Source organism: Nilaparvata lugens, chromosome X (genome assembly GCF_014356525.2).
Source record: "Nilaparvata lugens isolate BPH chromosome X, ASM1435652v1, whole genome shotgun sequence".
Classification (NCBI taxonomy): domain Eukaryota; kingdom Metazoa; phylum Arthropoda; class Insecta; order Hemiptera; family Delphacidae; genus Nilaparvata; species Nilaparvata lugens.
Genome location: NC_052518.1, coordinates 22,245,247 through 22,262,323, shown reverse-complemented (window position 1 = coordinate 22,262,323; position 17,077 = coordinate 22,245,247). Strand labels below are relative to the sequence as shown.

At 38.5% G+C, this 17,077-nt stretch overlaps 2 protein-coding genes across 2 annotated transcripts in view; one reads left to right on the top strand and one right to left on the bottom strand.

Annotated features, from left to right (window-relative positions):
* The window catches only part of LOC120354910, a 213,041-nt gene that overhangs the window by 171,331 nt on the left and 24,633 nt on the right, over nt 1–17,077 (top strand). The gene's annotated exons all lie outside the window — the stretch shown is intronic.
* On the bottom strand, nt 8,857–13,099 carry LOC120354529 (soluble scavenger receptor cysteine-rich domain-containing protein SSC5D-like). The gene is made up of 2 exons (XM_039441858.1): nt 12,786–13,099; nt 8,857–9,553 (listed from the first exon to the last, which is right to left on the bottom strand). Exons 1-2 carry the CDS (start codon nt 13,097–13,099, stop codon nt 8,857–8,859), a joined length of 1,011 nt encoding a protein of 336 aa, XP_039297792.1.

Here is a 17,077-nt window from a genome sequence, read left to right as displayed (position 1 = left end):
CAATATGTTATTATCAAACCATTTCTTCAAGAGATGAAGATCTGATGTAGCGTTTCGGTACAGTTCTTGTTTATTTTTACCAGTCACATGTATTGCTGTGTCGTCAGCAAATAAAAATAGATTTCCCTTGATTGGAACTTTCAACACATTATTAACATAGATTAAAAACAGTAAGGGACCCAAAGTACTTCCTTGGACCACACCATACTCTATTACATTTGGTTTACTATCTACTCCTTATATTTGAACAATTTGTTTTCTATCAGAAAGATAACTTTTGAACCATTGATATGAAATATCACGAATTCCAATAGAATCAAGTTTTTTCAGCAGTTTTTGTCGGTCAACGGTATCGAAGGCTTTTGTCAAATCGAGAAATATTACAAAACTTTCCAGATTAACACTTGAAGCTGATCAATCTCTTGCATCAGGCTGAAAAGAGCATCAGAAATATTTTTGTTTTTCCTGACACCGAACTGTTAGTTAGAATGTTGTTGGTTTCAATGTAATCACTCAATTGATGTTTAACTATTTTTTCCAAAACTTTAGAAAAAACACTTAACAAAGAAATCAGTCTATAGTTACTCTTTTCAGACTTATCTCCATTTTTGAACAGTGGAAGAATTTTGGTTATCTTAAAAGTATCTGGAAAGATGCCTTGTGAGATACTTAAGTTGTATATATACTTTAAAGGCTTTACGAATAATTTTATATGTTGTTTAAAATGTTAGTAGATATACCATCATGACCCGGTGCAGACATTCCTCTCAGTTCTAAAACAGTAGTAACAAAAGGCGGGTTCTGGCACACAAGTGTACCAGAACCCACCTTCACCTCAAGGTCACCAAAGTCAACCAAACCCAACCTCAAGGTCACCCAAGTTGACCAAACCTAACCTCAAGGTCATCCAAGTTGCCCAAACCTAACATCAAGGTCACCAAAGTCAAATTTTTTTTTAAATTGAAAAAAAAATTGTAAAAAAAAATTTTAAAAACATTTTAAAAAAAATTTTAAAAAAAATTATTATTTATTTATAATAATAATCAATGATCAATTAGTTTATTAATCTTTGAACTATCAAGATGACTTTAGTACTATATTGGCTATCATGATCACATTTTAAACAGGGATTTTATTTTATTTGGTCATAGATAATATAATACTTCACTTAACATAAGGTTAATGCATCCCAGAGAATTTCTTTATTTTGTTTTATCGGTGTTGTCATGAGGTTTGACATGTGTATGATCATTTTATTTATTTTCAATAATAATCAATTAGCTTATTACACTATGGACTATCTAGATGACCTGAAGTGTTTATTTTTAAGAGGGGATTAATTTTTAGTTCTAGACTTGATGAGACAATGGGGAAAAATTATGAATTAATAATGAAAAACGGTAGGGCGAGGAGGGCATATTTAGTTTAATCTTTCTTTTCTTGAATTGGAAAGGAACGAAATGGAATTGGAAAACTATAACAGTATATCTTGTGTAGAGTTGAATGACTTCAACTCTCTTAACAATTTCTTTATTGATGATAATTTGAAGATATTTCATTTAAACATAAGAAGTTATAACAAAAACTTTGATAACTTAGCAATTGGTTTAAATATAGTGAAACACAAAATGGACATTATAATATTGTCTGAAACTTGGCTTAACGAAGATGATGTAGGACAATTGTTGGATGGATACGATACTTTGCGTACAACATCAAAACGTACCAGGAATGATGGAGTACTTGTTTTCATAAGGAAAACATTATCAGCAGTGGGGACTAGTATTAATATAGGAGGAGTAAATGCATTAGAAATAGATTTTCATTACAACAAAAGTTATTGTTTACTTGCAGCATATAGAACACATGACTCAATCATTTATTGCTTCATAGATCATTTACACGATTACTGCAATAAGACAACTAGAGATAAAACATATATAATACTTTTTGTGTAGTTGAGAAGTTGATATTGTGGTAATTATTCATATTGAATGAAAAAGACTAAAAAATTGTCAAAAAAAACACTCATTTATTGATAATTAGAAAGACCAGTTTTGTTAATTGTAGCCAATAAGCCAACAAGAGTTCATAATATTAGTAGTACATTAATAGATCATATGTTTATAAAAAAAGACGACATTGACATGGTTCAGTCGGCAGTAGTAAGAGTACCAATAACTGATCATTACGCTTTGGCTCTCCAGGTGAGTTCAAGAGGAAAAGATACCTCCTCTCCTAAATTTATTATAGATAACAACATATATTTTTGTTTGCTTGAAAAAGAATCATGGGATACGGTATTGATTGAAAATGATGTGAATAGCGCAACTAATAATTTTTATCCAACTGTTAATAAGTCTATCGATAAGTCCAGGAAATGTGTTGTGCAAACTAATCCAAAATTCAAAAAAATCAAGCTGAGGATAACTGAAGGGCTGGTCAGGTCAGTTAGAGAAAAAGATAAATTGTACAAATTAGTTAAGAAACAACCATTCAATGTTGAGCTTGTGAATTACTTTAAGGCCTATAGGAATAGGTTAAGTTGCTTGTTAAAAAACACTAAGAATCAATACTATAGAGATAAATTGAATGAAGCTGGAAACGATTCAAAAAAGTTTTGGCATGTGATTAATGAGATATCAGGTCGAGATAACAAGAAACTGAGTTTTTTGTTAGAACATTTTTCTAAGGTGGTCAAAAAAATACAATCACCATCACTTAAATCATAAACTATTGCTGATAAATTCAATGACTATTTTTCACAGGTGGGGCAAAACCTCACAGAAAAGGTAAATTCTAGAGGTGATTATAATTATTATTAATGATGAAGACTATTGTTCGAATACCAAATTCCACTTCAAAGAGGTTACTGATAATGATATTTTGTGCACTGTTTTAAGTAGTAACAAACGGCGGGTTGTGGCACACAAGTGTGTTGTGCAAACTAATCCAAAATTCAAAAAAATCAAGCCGCCAGTCAAGTGTCAAAAATCAAGTGTGCCAGAACCCGCCTTCACCTCAAGGTCACCCAAGTCAACCAAACCTAACCTCAAGGTCACCCAAGTCAACCAAACCTAACCTCACGGTCACCCAAGTTGACCAAACCTAACCTCAAGGTCATTCAAGTTGGCCAAACCTAACATCAAGGTTACCAAAGTCAAAAAAAAATTAAAAAAAATTAAAATAAAAAAAAATTAAAAGAAAAAGAAAATTAGAAAAAAAATCTAAAGAAAATTTAAAAAATATATATAAAAATAAAATTTAAAAAAAAAATTATGAGAAAAAAATAGAAAAAAAATAAAAATAAAAAAGAATTGGAAAAAAATATTGAAAAAAAAATTAAAAAAAAACATAAAATCGGGAATAAATGGAAAATAAACCACTGGGGATCTTTAACTGGGGGGGGGGGCTATAAAAGGAGTTGTTCTGCAAGGAGTGGAACATTGTGTCTTGTGCAGTCGTACCGCCAGTACATGTGTGTGATTTTTGTGTATTTGTTTTAGATTACTTTCATCTTTATCATTATCTAAGAGTAAGTACCAGTGCATTTTAAAGCTATATATATTTATATTGTAATCCTGATTTGACAATTAAATTCAAAGAAAAGTTTGAGTTGAATTTTGAAGTAGGTGGTTTGGGACTGTCAATTAAATTCAAAAATGACTAGTTCAATTGTCAATTAAATTCAAAAATGACTAGTTTAATTATGAATTAGGTTCCAATACAAAGAGTAAATTAAATTCAAAAATGACTAGTTTAATTGTGAATTAGGTTCCAATACATAGAGTACAATACAAGTTGAGAGTTTAATTGTGAATTGGGTTTTTATACATAGAGTTGGTGGTTGTATTTCATCCTAACCTAAAAAACATATAACAAATCTTTGCCATAGAATTAGGCTGTCCCCACAGTATGTTTGACATTGATAGTGATGAAGGTGTGTATGTTGTTTCCAGACATGAGCGGCAATGGTTCTAATGATCAGCAGCCCCCATCCCACCTTCCCCCCTATCATGAAGTAGATCCTAGACCCCATTCACATTCCTCTCCCCCACCATACAGCTCCCGACCATCATCCCCTAGAACATTTAATATAAACACCTATGAACCTCCATCCCCGACACACCCACACATCCAACCCTCAATCCTAGATATTGATACCAATACTGATTCACCACCTTCATCCCCCACATCTGAAAGAAGTAGACCTCAATCCTTAACCCCAGCCCAATCCTCAGCCCCTGCCAATCAAGATCAGTTAGGTAGCTATGTAGAGAGGAGGATGATGTCATTTCTCAGGAGCAATGTCCACATCCGGAGACTCAGCATGCAGAACATGAGCTTACAAGTTGATGATGATGATGACAGTGATGAAGAGCCAGATCATCGTCATCATCTTGTGAATGTATGCTCTGTGTGCAGGGAAGTGGATAACTCCTGCCTTCTCCTGCCCTGCATGCACCTAGCATGCAAAATATGCATGCTAGGAGCAAGAAAATGCAGGTTCTGCCGCAGACGGATCATTGGCTGGCTCAATATCAAGCAAACTCATTATTAGTTCCCATTCCTACTGAACCTAGCCCAACCAAACCAAACCTAATCCAACCTAACCTTTTCTAACCGAACCTAACCAAACCCAATCTAACCTATCCTAACCATTCCTTAACCTATCATACCATTTCAGAACCTAACCAATCATTGCTTTGTTGAAGATGGCTGAGAGCAATATCTAATGGAGTCATCACAGTCTAATGGGGTCATCACAGTGATGATGGGTCTTGCTTCAGCCATTATGAGCCGCCAGAAATAACACAAATAATCCAGGGGTCAGCTCATTTGTCAGCCAGCTCCTCATCTCACCACAGCCACCAGTCACCCCACCGCCGCCAGTCATCCAACTGCCGCCACCAGTCACCCCACCACCGCCACCAGTCATCCAGCTGCCGCCAATCATCCAACCACTGCCAATCATCCAACCGCCGCCACCAGTCACCCCACCACCGCCACCAGTCATCCAGCTGCCGCAAATCATCCAACCACCACCAGTCAACCAACCATGGCCACCAGTCACCCCACCACCACTGCCAGTCATCCAACCACCACCACCAGTCACCCCACCGCCACCAGTCATCCAGCTGCCACCAGTCATCTAGCTGCCGCCAATCATCCAACCACCGCCAATCATCCAACCACCACCACCAGTCATCCAACTGCTGCCGCCAGTCACCCCACCACCACCAGTCATCCAACCGCTGCCAGTCACCCCACCACCACCAGTCATCCAGCCGCCGCGAATCATCCAACCACCATCAATCATCCAACTGATGCCACCAGTCATCCAACTGCTGCCACCAGACACTCCACCGCTGCTAGTCACCCCACCGACAGCAGCCATCCCACTACCAACAATCATCCCGCCGCAGCTGGCAATCATCTTACCAGCCAAGGCCAAGACAGCTTCAATTTGGCAGTAGCCCTTCATCCCACCAATTGGCCTCACTGCAGGATCCAAGAATGCAAACTTCCACAAGGAACTGGGTGATCCCTAGAGTTTCCACGCCTCCCACTATTCAACATGTCTGTATGGCATGGTTTAGTCATCCACTCAGTGGTCAGTCAGTGAGTTCAATTACTGATCAGTCACTGTTCAGTCACTGTTCAGTCACTGCTCAGTCACTGCTCAGTCACTGTTCAGTCACTGTTCAGCCACTGTTCAGACACTGCTCAGTCACTGTTCAATCACTGTTCAGCCACTGTTCAGTCACTGTTCAGTCACTGTTCAGTCACTGCTCAGTCACTGTTCAGTCACTGTTCAGTCACTGTTCAGTCACTTTTCAGTCACTGTTCAGTCACTGTTCAGTCACTGTTTAGTTACTTCCGTCACTGTTCAGTCAGTGGCACTCAGAATATACTTATAGCTACTATATCTAAGGAGATGGTAGGTAATAAGTAAACAGTTTGTAATACAATTAGCTCTTTATTGATCAATTCCAATTCATTGAAAAGTTTACTACAAACAGATATATCTCTGTTCGAAAATCCAAGTTGTTTATCATATTGAGTGTGCAGAAAAGTGATGTATCCATGATGTTTCTCCTTGGCCCATGTCAAGCAGGTGATGTCACAGGTAGTAGACTCCTTTTCCAGCACTAGTCCTTGGCAAGTCCTCTATGTTGATGTCTGATAGTCTTCGGATGATATTCAGTGATACCTCTAGAACACTGTTTCAGTTACAGACAATACCCTGTCATTGTTGTTAAATCACCTTACAACCTCTTTCCTTTAGGTAATTGATGCTCCTTCGAGTCAAAAGTATAGGTGTAGTAGTATTTCTCACCACTACATCATCCTCCTCCTCCTCCTCCCTCTTCTCTTCCTCCTCCTCCTCTTCCTCTTCCTCCTCCTCATCCTCTCCCTCTTCCACCTCTACCTCATTGTTCTCCTCCATTTCAATTTCCTCTTCCTTATCTTCTACATGATCTCATCCTTCTTCAGATCAAATGGGGAGATTGATGGTAAATTTGTCTCACCATAGTCACCCCACTTGAGAATAGGAGTACCATCTTCTCTATTGTTCCAGATACACAGTTGATCGACAAAATGTCTGTTCTCCACAGATGATTCCAGCACAATGAATCTAATCTGCTATGTATCCAATATATATCCATATTTGTTACTCAATATATTACCTAGTGTCTAAGGTGTTGCTGTTCTCTGCTATCTCAAGTAAAGACCTTTACCGACCTTCGATCTCTGCTGTCTCAAGTAAAGACGTGTACCAACCTTTGGTTTCTGATGTCTCAAGTAAAGACCTCGACCTCCTTCCATTGATTTTTTCTTTGATGGTTGAATCTTTTGTTTCTTCCCCTTCTCAGCCACCCTGCTGACTTTCTTCAGTGATTTTTTCATACCTCCCCCAAATTTTGCCTTAGCCTTCATGATGTTGGTGACTGCTAGTGCTGCAGCTTTTTCCAACACCCCTGCATCTTCAGATCTCACTCTGTCCCAGGCTCTCTCTGCCAAGATGCTGTCTGCTACTGCTCTGCTTGCTGTATCACCACTCTTGGAATAGGCAAAATCATGCTCCTTGCAAGCCTGATCAAGTTTGTTGATTCCTGGATCACCTTGTGCTAATCGCTTCTGAAGTTTTGTTCCTGGTCCACAGTATTGATAGCCAGGGATATGAAGTTCAACTGGTAGAATGTTGATTGCCTTATTAACAATTGTACCAGCAGCACCCTTGATAGCTGACAGAACACCTCTTCCTCTATAGATCTTCTGACTTTCTCCTTACAAAAATCATGCCTTGGAGCAATAGATCCTCTCCCAGTCACTTGTCTCTCAGAATGTCTTTGACTGCCATCTCTGTTATCTTTCAAAAGGCGTTTGATTGTATTCTTATACTTGGCTTTGTTGTAGTTAACAATCTCACCTCTTGGATCATTGTTCTGTCTGTGCACACTGGTCCAGTTCAATATTTCTCCATAGGCCTGTCTGTCAGCGGATTCAACTAATGCACGATTTGGATTCTTCTTGAAAATCAACTCACAAAGTCCCAATGTAGCTGTGAAGGTCTTTTCTTCCTCATCTACAGGGTCAGTCAGCACAATTTCATCACCATTCTCTCCAAAAGTTGAATACTTATTGCCCAGGTAGTAAGCATTATCTCTCACTCTTGGCACAAAAGTGTCATCAAAATTGTCATTGTCCTTGCTCAATGATCCTCTAATGTAATCAGCTACCTGTTTTCCAGCTAGATCAGTTTGATCAAGGATATTCTGAACTGTTGTACTGTGACTTTCATTCAATAATTGTTCAACATTCTTATCATCATCCTCTCCATCTCCAGACAGCTCCTCATCACTGCTATCATCATATCCTCTACTCATATTATACTCCTCACCCTCATCCTCTTCAAATGCCTGCTTTCCTGCTTTCCATAGTTGTCATCCAACTCCTGAGGTGCCTGCTATTGGACTTGTAACTTCTCCAGTTCCATATGATTCAAATGTTAGTGACTCTTCATCAATGCTGGAGAGTTGGAGCTTATGTTTTGCTTTCCTTGCACCAGTAAGTCCATGCCTTGTATATGTGGCATGTTTGACAAATGGTGTTGTTGGTGGAGTAGGATATATATATGTGGTGTGTTGATGCTGCTGAGGAAGGACGATGTTCTGATGATAACAACTCTGGCTTGGATTGTCTCTGCCTACCCTTCACATGCCTGGAGTGCATTTTTATTCTAGGCTTCAGATACCTGGGATGCTTCTTGGATGCTCTTGATGGAGGTGGTTGTTGAACTGGCATCTGTTGGAGAGTTTCGACTAGGTTGGCTAGTGGCTCAGCTAGAGGTTTGAAGTGTTTCACATGTTTCTCTTCTGCAATCTGTCTACCCAGCATGATTTCCTTATGCCTCCTTTTGATTTCACGCTTTAGCGTAGCAATCTCCAATATGGTAGGAGCAACCTCCTCCAATGTCGGCTTATGATTCCTTTGTTTGATATGCATACTGGTCAGTGTTTATCAGTATACTGAGGTCTGAGAGTTTGAGCTCAGCTATTTATACATTTTGGACCCATCCCAAGTGCCGAGTGCCACTGACTGAACAGTGACTGAACAGTGACTGAAAAGTGACTGAACAGTGACTGAACAGTGACTGAACAGTGGCTGAACAGTGACTGAACAGTGACTGAGCAGTAACTGGACAGTGACTGAGCAGTGACTGAACAGTGACTGAGCAGTGACTGAACAGTGACTGATCAGTAATTGAACTGACTGACTGACCACTGAGTGGATGACTAAACCATGCCATACAGACATGTTGAATAGTGGGAGGCGTGGAAACTCTAGGGATCACCCAGTTCCTTGTGGAAGTTTGCATTCTTGGATCCTGCAGTGAGGCCAATTGGTGGGATGAAGGGCTACTGCCAAATTGAAGCTATCTTGGCCTCGGCCGGTGGGATGATTGGTGGCGGCTGGATGACTGGTAGCAGTAGTAGGCTGACTGGTGGCAGTGGTTGGATGACTGGCGGTGGTGGGGAGTCTGGTGGCAGCAGTTGGATGACTGGTGACAGCAGTTGGATGATTGGTGGTGGTTGGATGATTCGTGGCGGCTGGATGACTGGTGATGGTGGGGTGACTGGCGGCGGTTGGATGACTGGTGGTGGTCGGGTGACTGGTGGCAGTGGTTGGATGACTGGTGGTGGCAGTTGGATGATTGGCAGTGGTTGGATGATTGGTGGTGGCTGGATGACTGGTGGCGGCTGGATGACTGGCGGCGGTTGGATGATTGGCGGCGGCTGGATGACTGGTAGCGGTGGTGGGGTGAATGACTGATGGTGGTGGTGGGGTGACTGGTGGTGGCGGTTGGATGATTGTCGGTGGTTGGATGATTGGCGGCAGCTGGATGACTGGTGGCGGTGGTGGGGTGACTGGTGGCAGCAGTTGGATGACTGGCGGCAGTGGGGTGACTGGTGGCTGCGGCGAGATGAGGAGCTGGCTGACAAATAAGCCGACCCCTGGATTATTTGTGTGAGGCAGCTCATAATGGCTGAAGCAAGACCCATCATCACTGTGATGACCCCATTGGACTGTGATGACTCCATTAGGTATTGCTCTCAGCCATTTCAACAAAGCAATGATTGGTTAGGTTCTGAAATGGTATGATGGGTTAAGGAATGGTTAGGATAGGTTAGATTGTGTTTGGTTAGGTTCAGTTGGGAAAGGTTAGGTTGGATTAGGTTTGGTTTGGTTGGACTAGGCTCAGTAGGAATGGGAACTAATAATGAGTTTGCTTGATATTGAGCCAGCCAATGATCCGTCTGCGGCAGAACCTGCATTTTCTTGCTCCTAGCATGCATATTTTGCATGCTAGGTGCATGCAGGTCAGGAGAAGGCAGGAGTTATCCACTTGCCTGCACACAGAGCATACACTCACAAGATGATGACGATGATCTGGCTCTTAATCACTGTCATCATCGTCATCAACTTGTAAGCTCATGTTCTGCATGCTGAGTCTCCGGATGTGGACATTGCTCCTGAGAAATGACATCATCCTCCTCTCTTCATAGCTACCTAACTGATCTTGATTGGCAGGGGCTGTGTATTGGGCTGGGGTTGAGGATTGAGGTCTACTTCTTTCAGATGTGGGGGATGAAGGTGGTGAATCAGTATTGGTATCAATATCTAGGATTGAGGGTCGGATGTGTGGGTGTGTTGGGGATGGAGGTTCATAGGTGTTTATATTAAATGTTCTAGGGGATGATGGTCGGGAGCTGTATGGTGGGTGAGGAATGTGAATGGGGTCTAGGATCTACTTCATGATAGGGGGGAAGGTGGGATGGGTGCTCCTGATCATTAGGAACATTGCAGCTCATGTCTGGAAACAACATACACACCTTCATCACTATCAATGTCAAACATACTGTGGGGACAGCCTAATTCTATGGCAAAGACTTGTTATATGTTTTTTTAGGTTAGGATGAAATACAACCACCAACTCTATGTATAAAAACCTAATTCACAATTAAACTCTCAACTTGTATTGTACTCTATGTATTGGAACCTAATTCACAATTAAACTAGTCATTTTTGAATTCAATTTACTCTATGTATTGGAACCTAATTCACAATTAAACTAGTCATTTTTGAATTTAATTGACAATTAAACTAGTCATTTTTGAATTCAATTGACAGTCTCAAACCACCTACTTCAAAATTCAACTCAAATTTTTCTTTGAATTTAATTGTCAAATCAGGAATACAATATAAATATATATAGCTATAAGATGCACTGGTACTTACTCTTAGATGATGAAAAAAGATGAAAGTAATCCAAGACAAATACACGAAAATACATGAAAATCACACACACGTACTGGCGGCACAACTGCACAAGACACAAAAGCATCAGAGCCAAAGCATAATGATCAATTATTGGTACTCTTACTACTGCCAACGGATCCATGTCAATGTCGTCTTTTTTTATAAACATATGATCTATTAATGTACTACTAATATTATGAACTCTTGTTGGCTTATTGGCTACAATTAACAAAACCAGTCTTTCTAATTATCAATAAATGAGTGGTTTTTTGACAATTTCTTAGTCTTTTTCATTCAATATGAATAATTACCACAATATCAACTTCTCAACTACACAAAAAGTATTATATATGTTTTATCTCTAGTTGTCTTATTGCAGTAATCGCGTAAATGATCTATGAAGCAAGAAACGATTGAGTCATGTGTTTTATAGGCTGCAAGTAAACAATAACTTTTGTTGTAATGAAAATCTATTTCTAATGCATTTACTCCTCCTATATTAATACTAGTTTCCACTGCTGATAATGTTTTCCTTATGAAAACAAGTACTCCGTCATTCCTGGTACGTTTTGATGTTGTACGCAAAGTATTGTATCCATCCAACAATTGTCCTACATCATCTTCGTTAAGCCAAGTTTCAGACAATATTATAATGTCCATTTTGTGTTTCACTATATTTAAACCAATTGCTAAGTTATCAAAGTTTTCGTTATAACTTCTTATGTTTAAATGAAATATATTCAAAGTATCATCAATAGAGAAATTGTTAAGAGAGTTGAAGTCATTCAACTCTACACAAGATATACTGTTATAGTTTTCCAATTCCGTTTCGTTCCTTTCCATTTCAAGAAAAGAAAGATTAAACAAAATATGCCCTCCTCGCCCTACCATTTTTCATTATTAATTCATAATTTTTCCCCATCATTTCATCAAAAATAAACGCTTCAGGTCATCTAGATAGTTCATAGTGTAATAAGCTAATTGATTATTATTGAAAATAAATAAAATGATCATACGCATGTCAAACCTCATGACAACACCGATAAAACAAAATAAAGAATTTCTCTGGGATGCATTAACCTTATGTTAAGTGAAGTTTTATATCTATGACCAAATAAAATAAAATCCCTGTTTAATATATGATCATGATAGCCAAAATAGTACTAAAGTCATCTTGATAGTTCAAAGATTAATAAACTAATTGATCATTGATTATTATTGTAAATAAAGAGATAAAAATTAAATGCGAAAAAGTATTAGAATTAGGAATATGACGACCTCAAGCGATCATATACATATGTCAAACCTCATGACAACACCGATAAAACCAAATAAAGAAAATTCTCTGGGATGCATCAGCCTAATATTAAGTGAAGTATTATATCAATAACCAAATAAAATAAAATTCCTGTTCAATATAATATAATCATGATAACCAAAATAGTACTAAAGTCATCTTGATAGTTCAAAGATTAATAAACTAATTGATCATTGATTATTATTGTAGATAAAGAGATAAAAATTAAATGAGAAAAAGTATTAGAATTAGGAATATGATGACCGCTAGCAATCATATGTATGTGAAACCTCATGACAACACCTATAGAACAGAATAATGTAATTCTCTCGAATGATTCACCCAATATTAGGTGATTGTATGTATTAATACCCGAATAAAATTATATCCTCGATCATAATATACAATTATGATAACTAAAATAGTACTCACACTCCACTATGCAAAAATGCCTTATCTATTATATCTATCTACATTGCTCAACGGATTTTTTGCCACCATCTAGTTGTAGACAACAGTAGACTGTTGTTCTCTTATCCGAACAAGTTCATCGATATCGGCCTGATACCACACTTGTGTTTGCATACTGTTTGTTGTCGCCTTAACCATTACCTTTCCATTGTTAATCCATACGGCTTCCAATTTGTTTTCCTAGGCCAACCTCTTGCCATAGCTTAGCAGGTACTTGAATTGCGGTATTAAATGTTCATTGATGTAGACAATACTCTGAGGCAGCACTGCATTTATCTCTGTAGAGTTTAGCTTCTTCTTCTTCTTCATAGCTGCTAGCCATGCATCACGAATGGTCCTTGATATGAATGCAACAATAATAAATGGATGGGTCGCGTTCCTGGTCTTGCATATACGATGAGCCACAGAAATGTCCGCACAGTTGTAGGGCACAACAATAGACTTAGCAATATGTTCTAGTATAGCGTAGACGTCCTCTTTTTCGGTGACAGGTATACCGGCCATCTCAATATTATTTATACGTGAATATTCTCGAGCATTCTTCGTTTTACATTGAATATGTCTTTAGATAATAGATCACTGCGCGAGAATAGACTTTCACAATCACTCTACAAAACATTTATTTCCTTGTGTGCCGATTCTAGTGATTTCTGGAGATCCTCTACAGTTTTATTAGTCTTATTTATGACTTTCTGAACTTCAGACAGTGTTTGTAGATTAACGTCAAATTTGGTATTGATAGCAGCTATAGCATCTAACACTGATTACTGTTCACTTTTGGGATCACAGCCGTCACAGGGATCGCACACCCAAGAATCTTTACAGGGACCAAGTTTTTCAAGTTTATTGATTGTTCAAATACGCGTATAAGAGGCATAAAATTTATTCTTGCATTTAGAACATTTTATAAAGTCTGTAGAATTATTATCGAAGGTAGACTTACAAACGTAGCACGACATGATGATGAGCCAGGGCGACAGATTACAAACTGCTGAGCGGGGGAGATAGCACAATTATCTAAGCGATACCGGTACGAATGAACAACCTTTCTCCATGGCAGCCAGCGCCAGACTGAAAGCAGGAAAGAAGTTGCAGGTAAGGAGGTAGATGCAATTTTTGGAGATGCAATTACTGGATTGACTGATTTGGTGTGTGTAGTTGGTGATAGGACTGGTAAAGGAGATGTAAGAATCAGTGATAGGACAGGTTTTACAGCAGAGGCGTTTGCAAGGTAGGGTACCTGGTGGAGTTGGGATTACATCAGAGGTGAGTGATTTGTTTTTACTGAAAATTTTCTTGAGGTTGGGAGGTTGCTTATAAATGAGGGTGAGTGATTGCTGGAAAAAGTGTTTGGTAGAGGGATTGGAGGAGATGACATGGAACAGATATTTAAGGAAAGGTTGGAGGTTTTCGATTCCAGGGAAGTAGGTGGTACAGAGATTTTGGAATTTGGGAATTTTTGTGGTTGGATTAGTGCCAGTTTTGGAGGAGATTTGTTTCTGTAACAACCTTTCAGGATAGTTACATTTCAGGAGGGATTGGTGGAGTTTTTTGAGGTACTGGTCACTGCAAAGTTTTTGGCCTCGGATTGAGAGGGAACGTGGAAGATCTTTTGATGTGGTAGAGGGATGGCAACTCTCAAAGTGTAGGAACTGTTGAATTTGGGTGGATTTGGTGAAAGTATTGGTGGATGAGGTATTGAAGTTGGAAAGGGTTACATTGACATCTAGGAAGTTGATGGAGGATTCAGAAATATTCCAGGTGAAGGAGACAGGGTAGTTGGAGTTGAGTTAATTGAGGAAGTGGGAGAGGGTATCATGTCCATGAGGCCATATGAGGAATATGTTGTCAATGAAACAGAGCCATATCAGGGGAGATAGGGTTTGTTTGGAAAGGAAATCCTGTTCAAGGAGGCTGTTCCCTGGGTTTGAAGATAATATTTATCTTCAAACCTGAAGGCATTGCTTGTGAGCACTAGTTTGGCAAGGTTTACTAGGAAGGTGGCTGAAGGGGTGGAGGGTGTGGGTCGTGAAGGAAAGGGAATGCTCAAGGGATTCTAAGCCTTCAGAATGGGGGATGGAAGTGTAGAGGGAAGCAGTAGAGGGAAACTGAGATTAAAGACAGGCTTTTTTGCTCGAAATCCCCTCCCCCCTCTCCCCCCTCGTCAATCCCGCCTCCACTTCCCCCCGCCTGTAGGGTGGGGGGTGTTCTAAAAATGGATTTCCCCTTCCCCCTGCCCAGTGGAGGTGAGGGGGGTGAAAAGGGAGAGATATATCTTTCTCTCTTTCTCTCTCTTTCTTTCCCCCCCCTTCCCCTTGCCCAGTGGTGGTGAGGGGGTTGAAAAGAGATATCTCTCTCTCTGTCCCCTTCCCCTTGCCCGGGTGAGGGAAAAAAAATTTCCCTTTTAGGAGGAAAAATTCCCTCTCTATACTGACAGATTAAAGTGAACCCATATTTCTACATCCAATGCTATACTGACAGATTGGAGTGAATGCTGGATGAGGGAAAAAAATCTCTTTGAGAGGGAAAAATTCTCTACTGTCAAATTAAAGTGAATCCATATTACTACATCTATACTGACAGATTAAAGTGAATCCATATTACTACATCTATACTGACAGATTAAAGTGAATTCATATTGCTATACTGACAAATTAAAGTGAATGCTAGATGAGGGAAAAAAATCTCTTATATCATTTTTAGTTGCGTACTTTTCTGCAATTTGCTTAATTAGAATAGCAATAGCATCTTTTGTAATGAACTGTTCAATACCCTCCATAATATTAGCTTTTATTGCACTCGCCATTTCAGATAATCGTTTTTCAAACTCTTCCTTTGTTAATGAAGAACTAATCAATTTCTGCAAAGCAGATTCTAAATATTGCTTATCAATTGACGATGGCTGTGTTTCATTCACTTTAGTAAAAATTTCTGTACTAAGTTGTTTTAATTTAGTATTGAGATAGTTTCTGTCCAGCACCTCCAAATTCTTAATTTTATCTGATACGGCTTTTAATTTCTCATCTAAATAAGCTTTATCAACTTTATTGTTGTTAATACTGAGCAACTGAGATGAAAAGCTGTCTGTTAAAGTTTTCACTTCTCCTAGAGCGGATTCTAAATTTAGAGTTCTCTCTGCAATAGCTTTATCGATATTAGCACTGAAATTTTGTAATGTACTTAGAATATGTTCTCTTCAATTATGCTCACTCCAATATTTTTTGTATTTTCCAAAACGAGTTTGGTTATTTCTGAATCTAAATAAAATTTCACAGCTTCGCTGATTCCTTGTTGATTTATCGATTCGATTATCTTCTGCGTTATCGAGTCAATATCACACGTAAGATTAGCAACAGCAACCCCACCACTACCCGTATCAATTCGACCGAATCGATGTAGAGTCATTGTAACACTAAACAATTAATTTTGCTTCTTTTAGCTCTTCAATTATAGACGCGATCTCAATATCATGCCCGGTGTTGCCAGTAGCTTTTGAGGAATAGAGTAAATTCAATCTTTCCACTAATTCGTCAAAATTATCAAAGTATTGATAAATTCTATCATGAGAATTATTTTTTGCAAATTTCAATAAACCCCACCCCTTCTTTTTACTAATTTTTTTACTGGGAAATAACTTTTGAATCATTTGCGATTTAATTCCCTGATTTCGTTTAACATAGCCTCTTCGATCTAAATGTATGCCTGTAAGTGTTAAGATTTTTTTATACTTATCCAGATCTCTCTGATTATAAAGATTTGAGTTTGGTCTCGCACTGAATAATAACTCAAGTAGACCATGTGTTAAACGAAATCTTTCATTATTAATATCTATATAACCATTATCGAATATTACTTGCTGATTTCCAATATAATACACGTCATCTTTAGAATTATATGAAATTCCATAACTGATTGAATTATTCAATTTTTCCGCATGAAACGTTTTTAGATATTGTGACAGCACATCATCGTTTCTGCTAGAACCAAGTAAACTGTTTTCAAATTTAGTCGAGCTTAAAAAATTGTCTGTTGAACTCTCATAACTCTGTTCATCCCCCTCCTCATTATCATCAATTTCCATACTCTCCTCTTTTACTTCTTCCTTTTTTGGTTTTACACCAGAGTGTGAGAATTTGTTTTTTCCCAGTTCAATTATGGGCTCTATCAACGGCGAGAGCGTTTTCCTATTGTATTCCTCCGATCGCCTTTCAAAATTGACTAAGCTTTTATGCTTCTCTCTAATTACTTTTCTCAATTTCTTAATCTTTTCGATTAAACCAACGTTCTTTCTATTCAGTTTTCTGCTGCTGTATGACAACATGACTGCACAAAGAATTAATCTCTACTGAACGGTAAGAAACGTATCGAGCGAATCTCGGTATTTGCCGCTATTAATTCCACACTCGCTCATAATAGTTACAAAATTATGAGGTTTACGATTCCAAACTTTATGACAAAGTTTAACGAAATCTTTATAAGAAA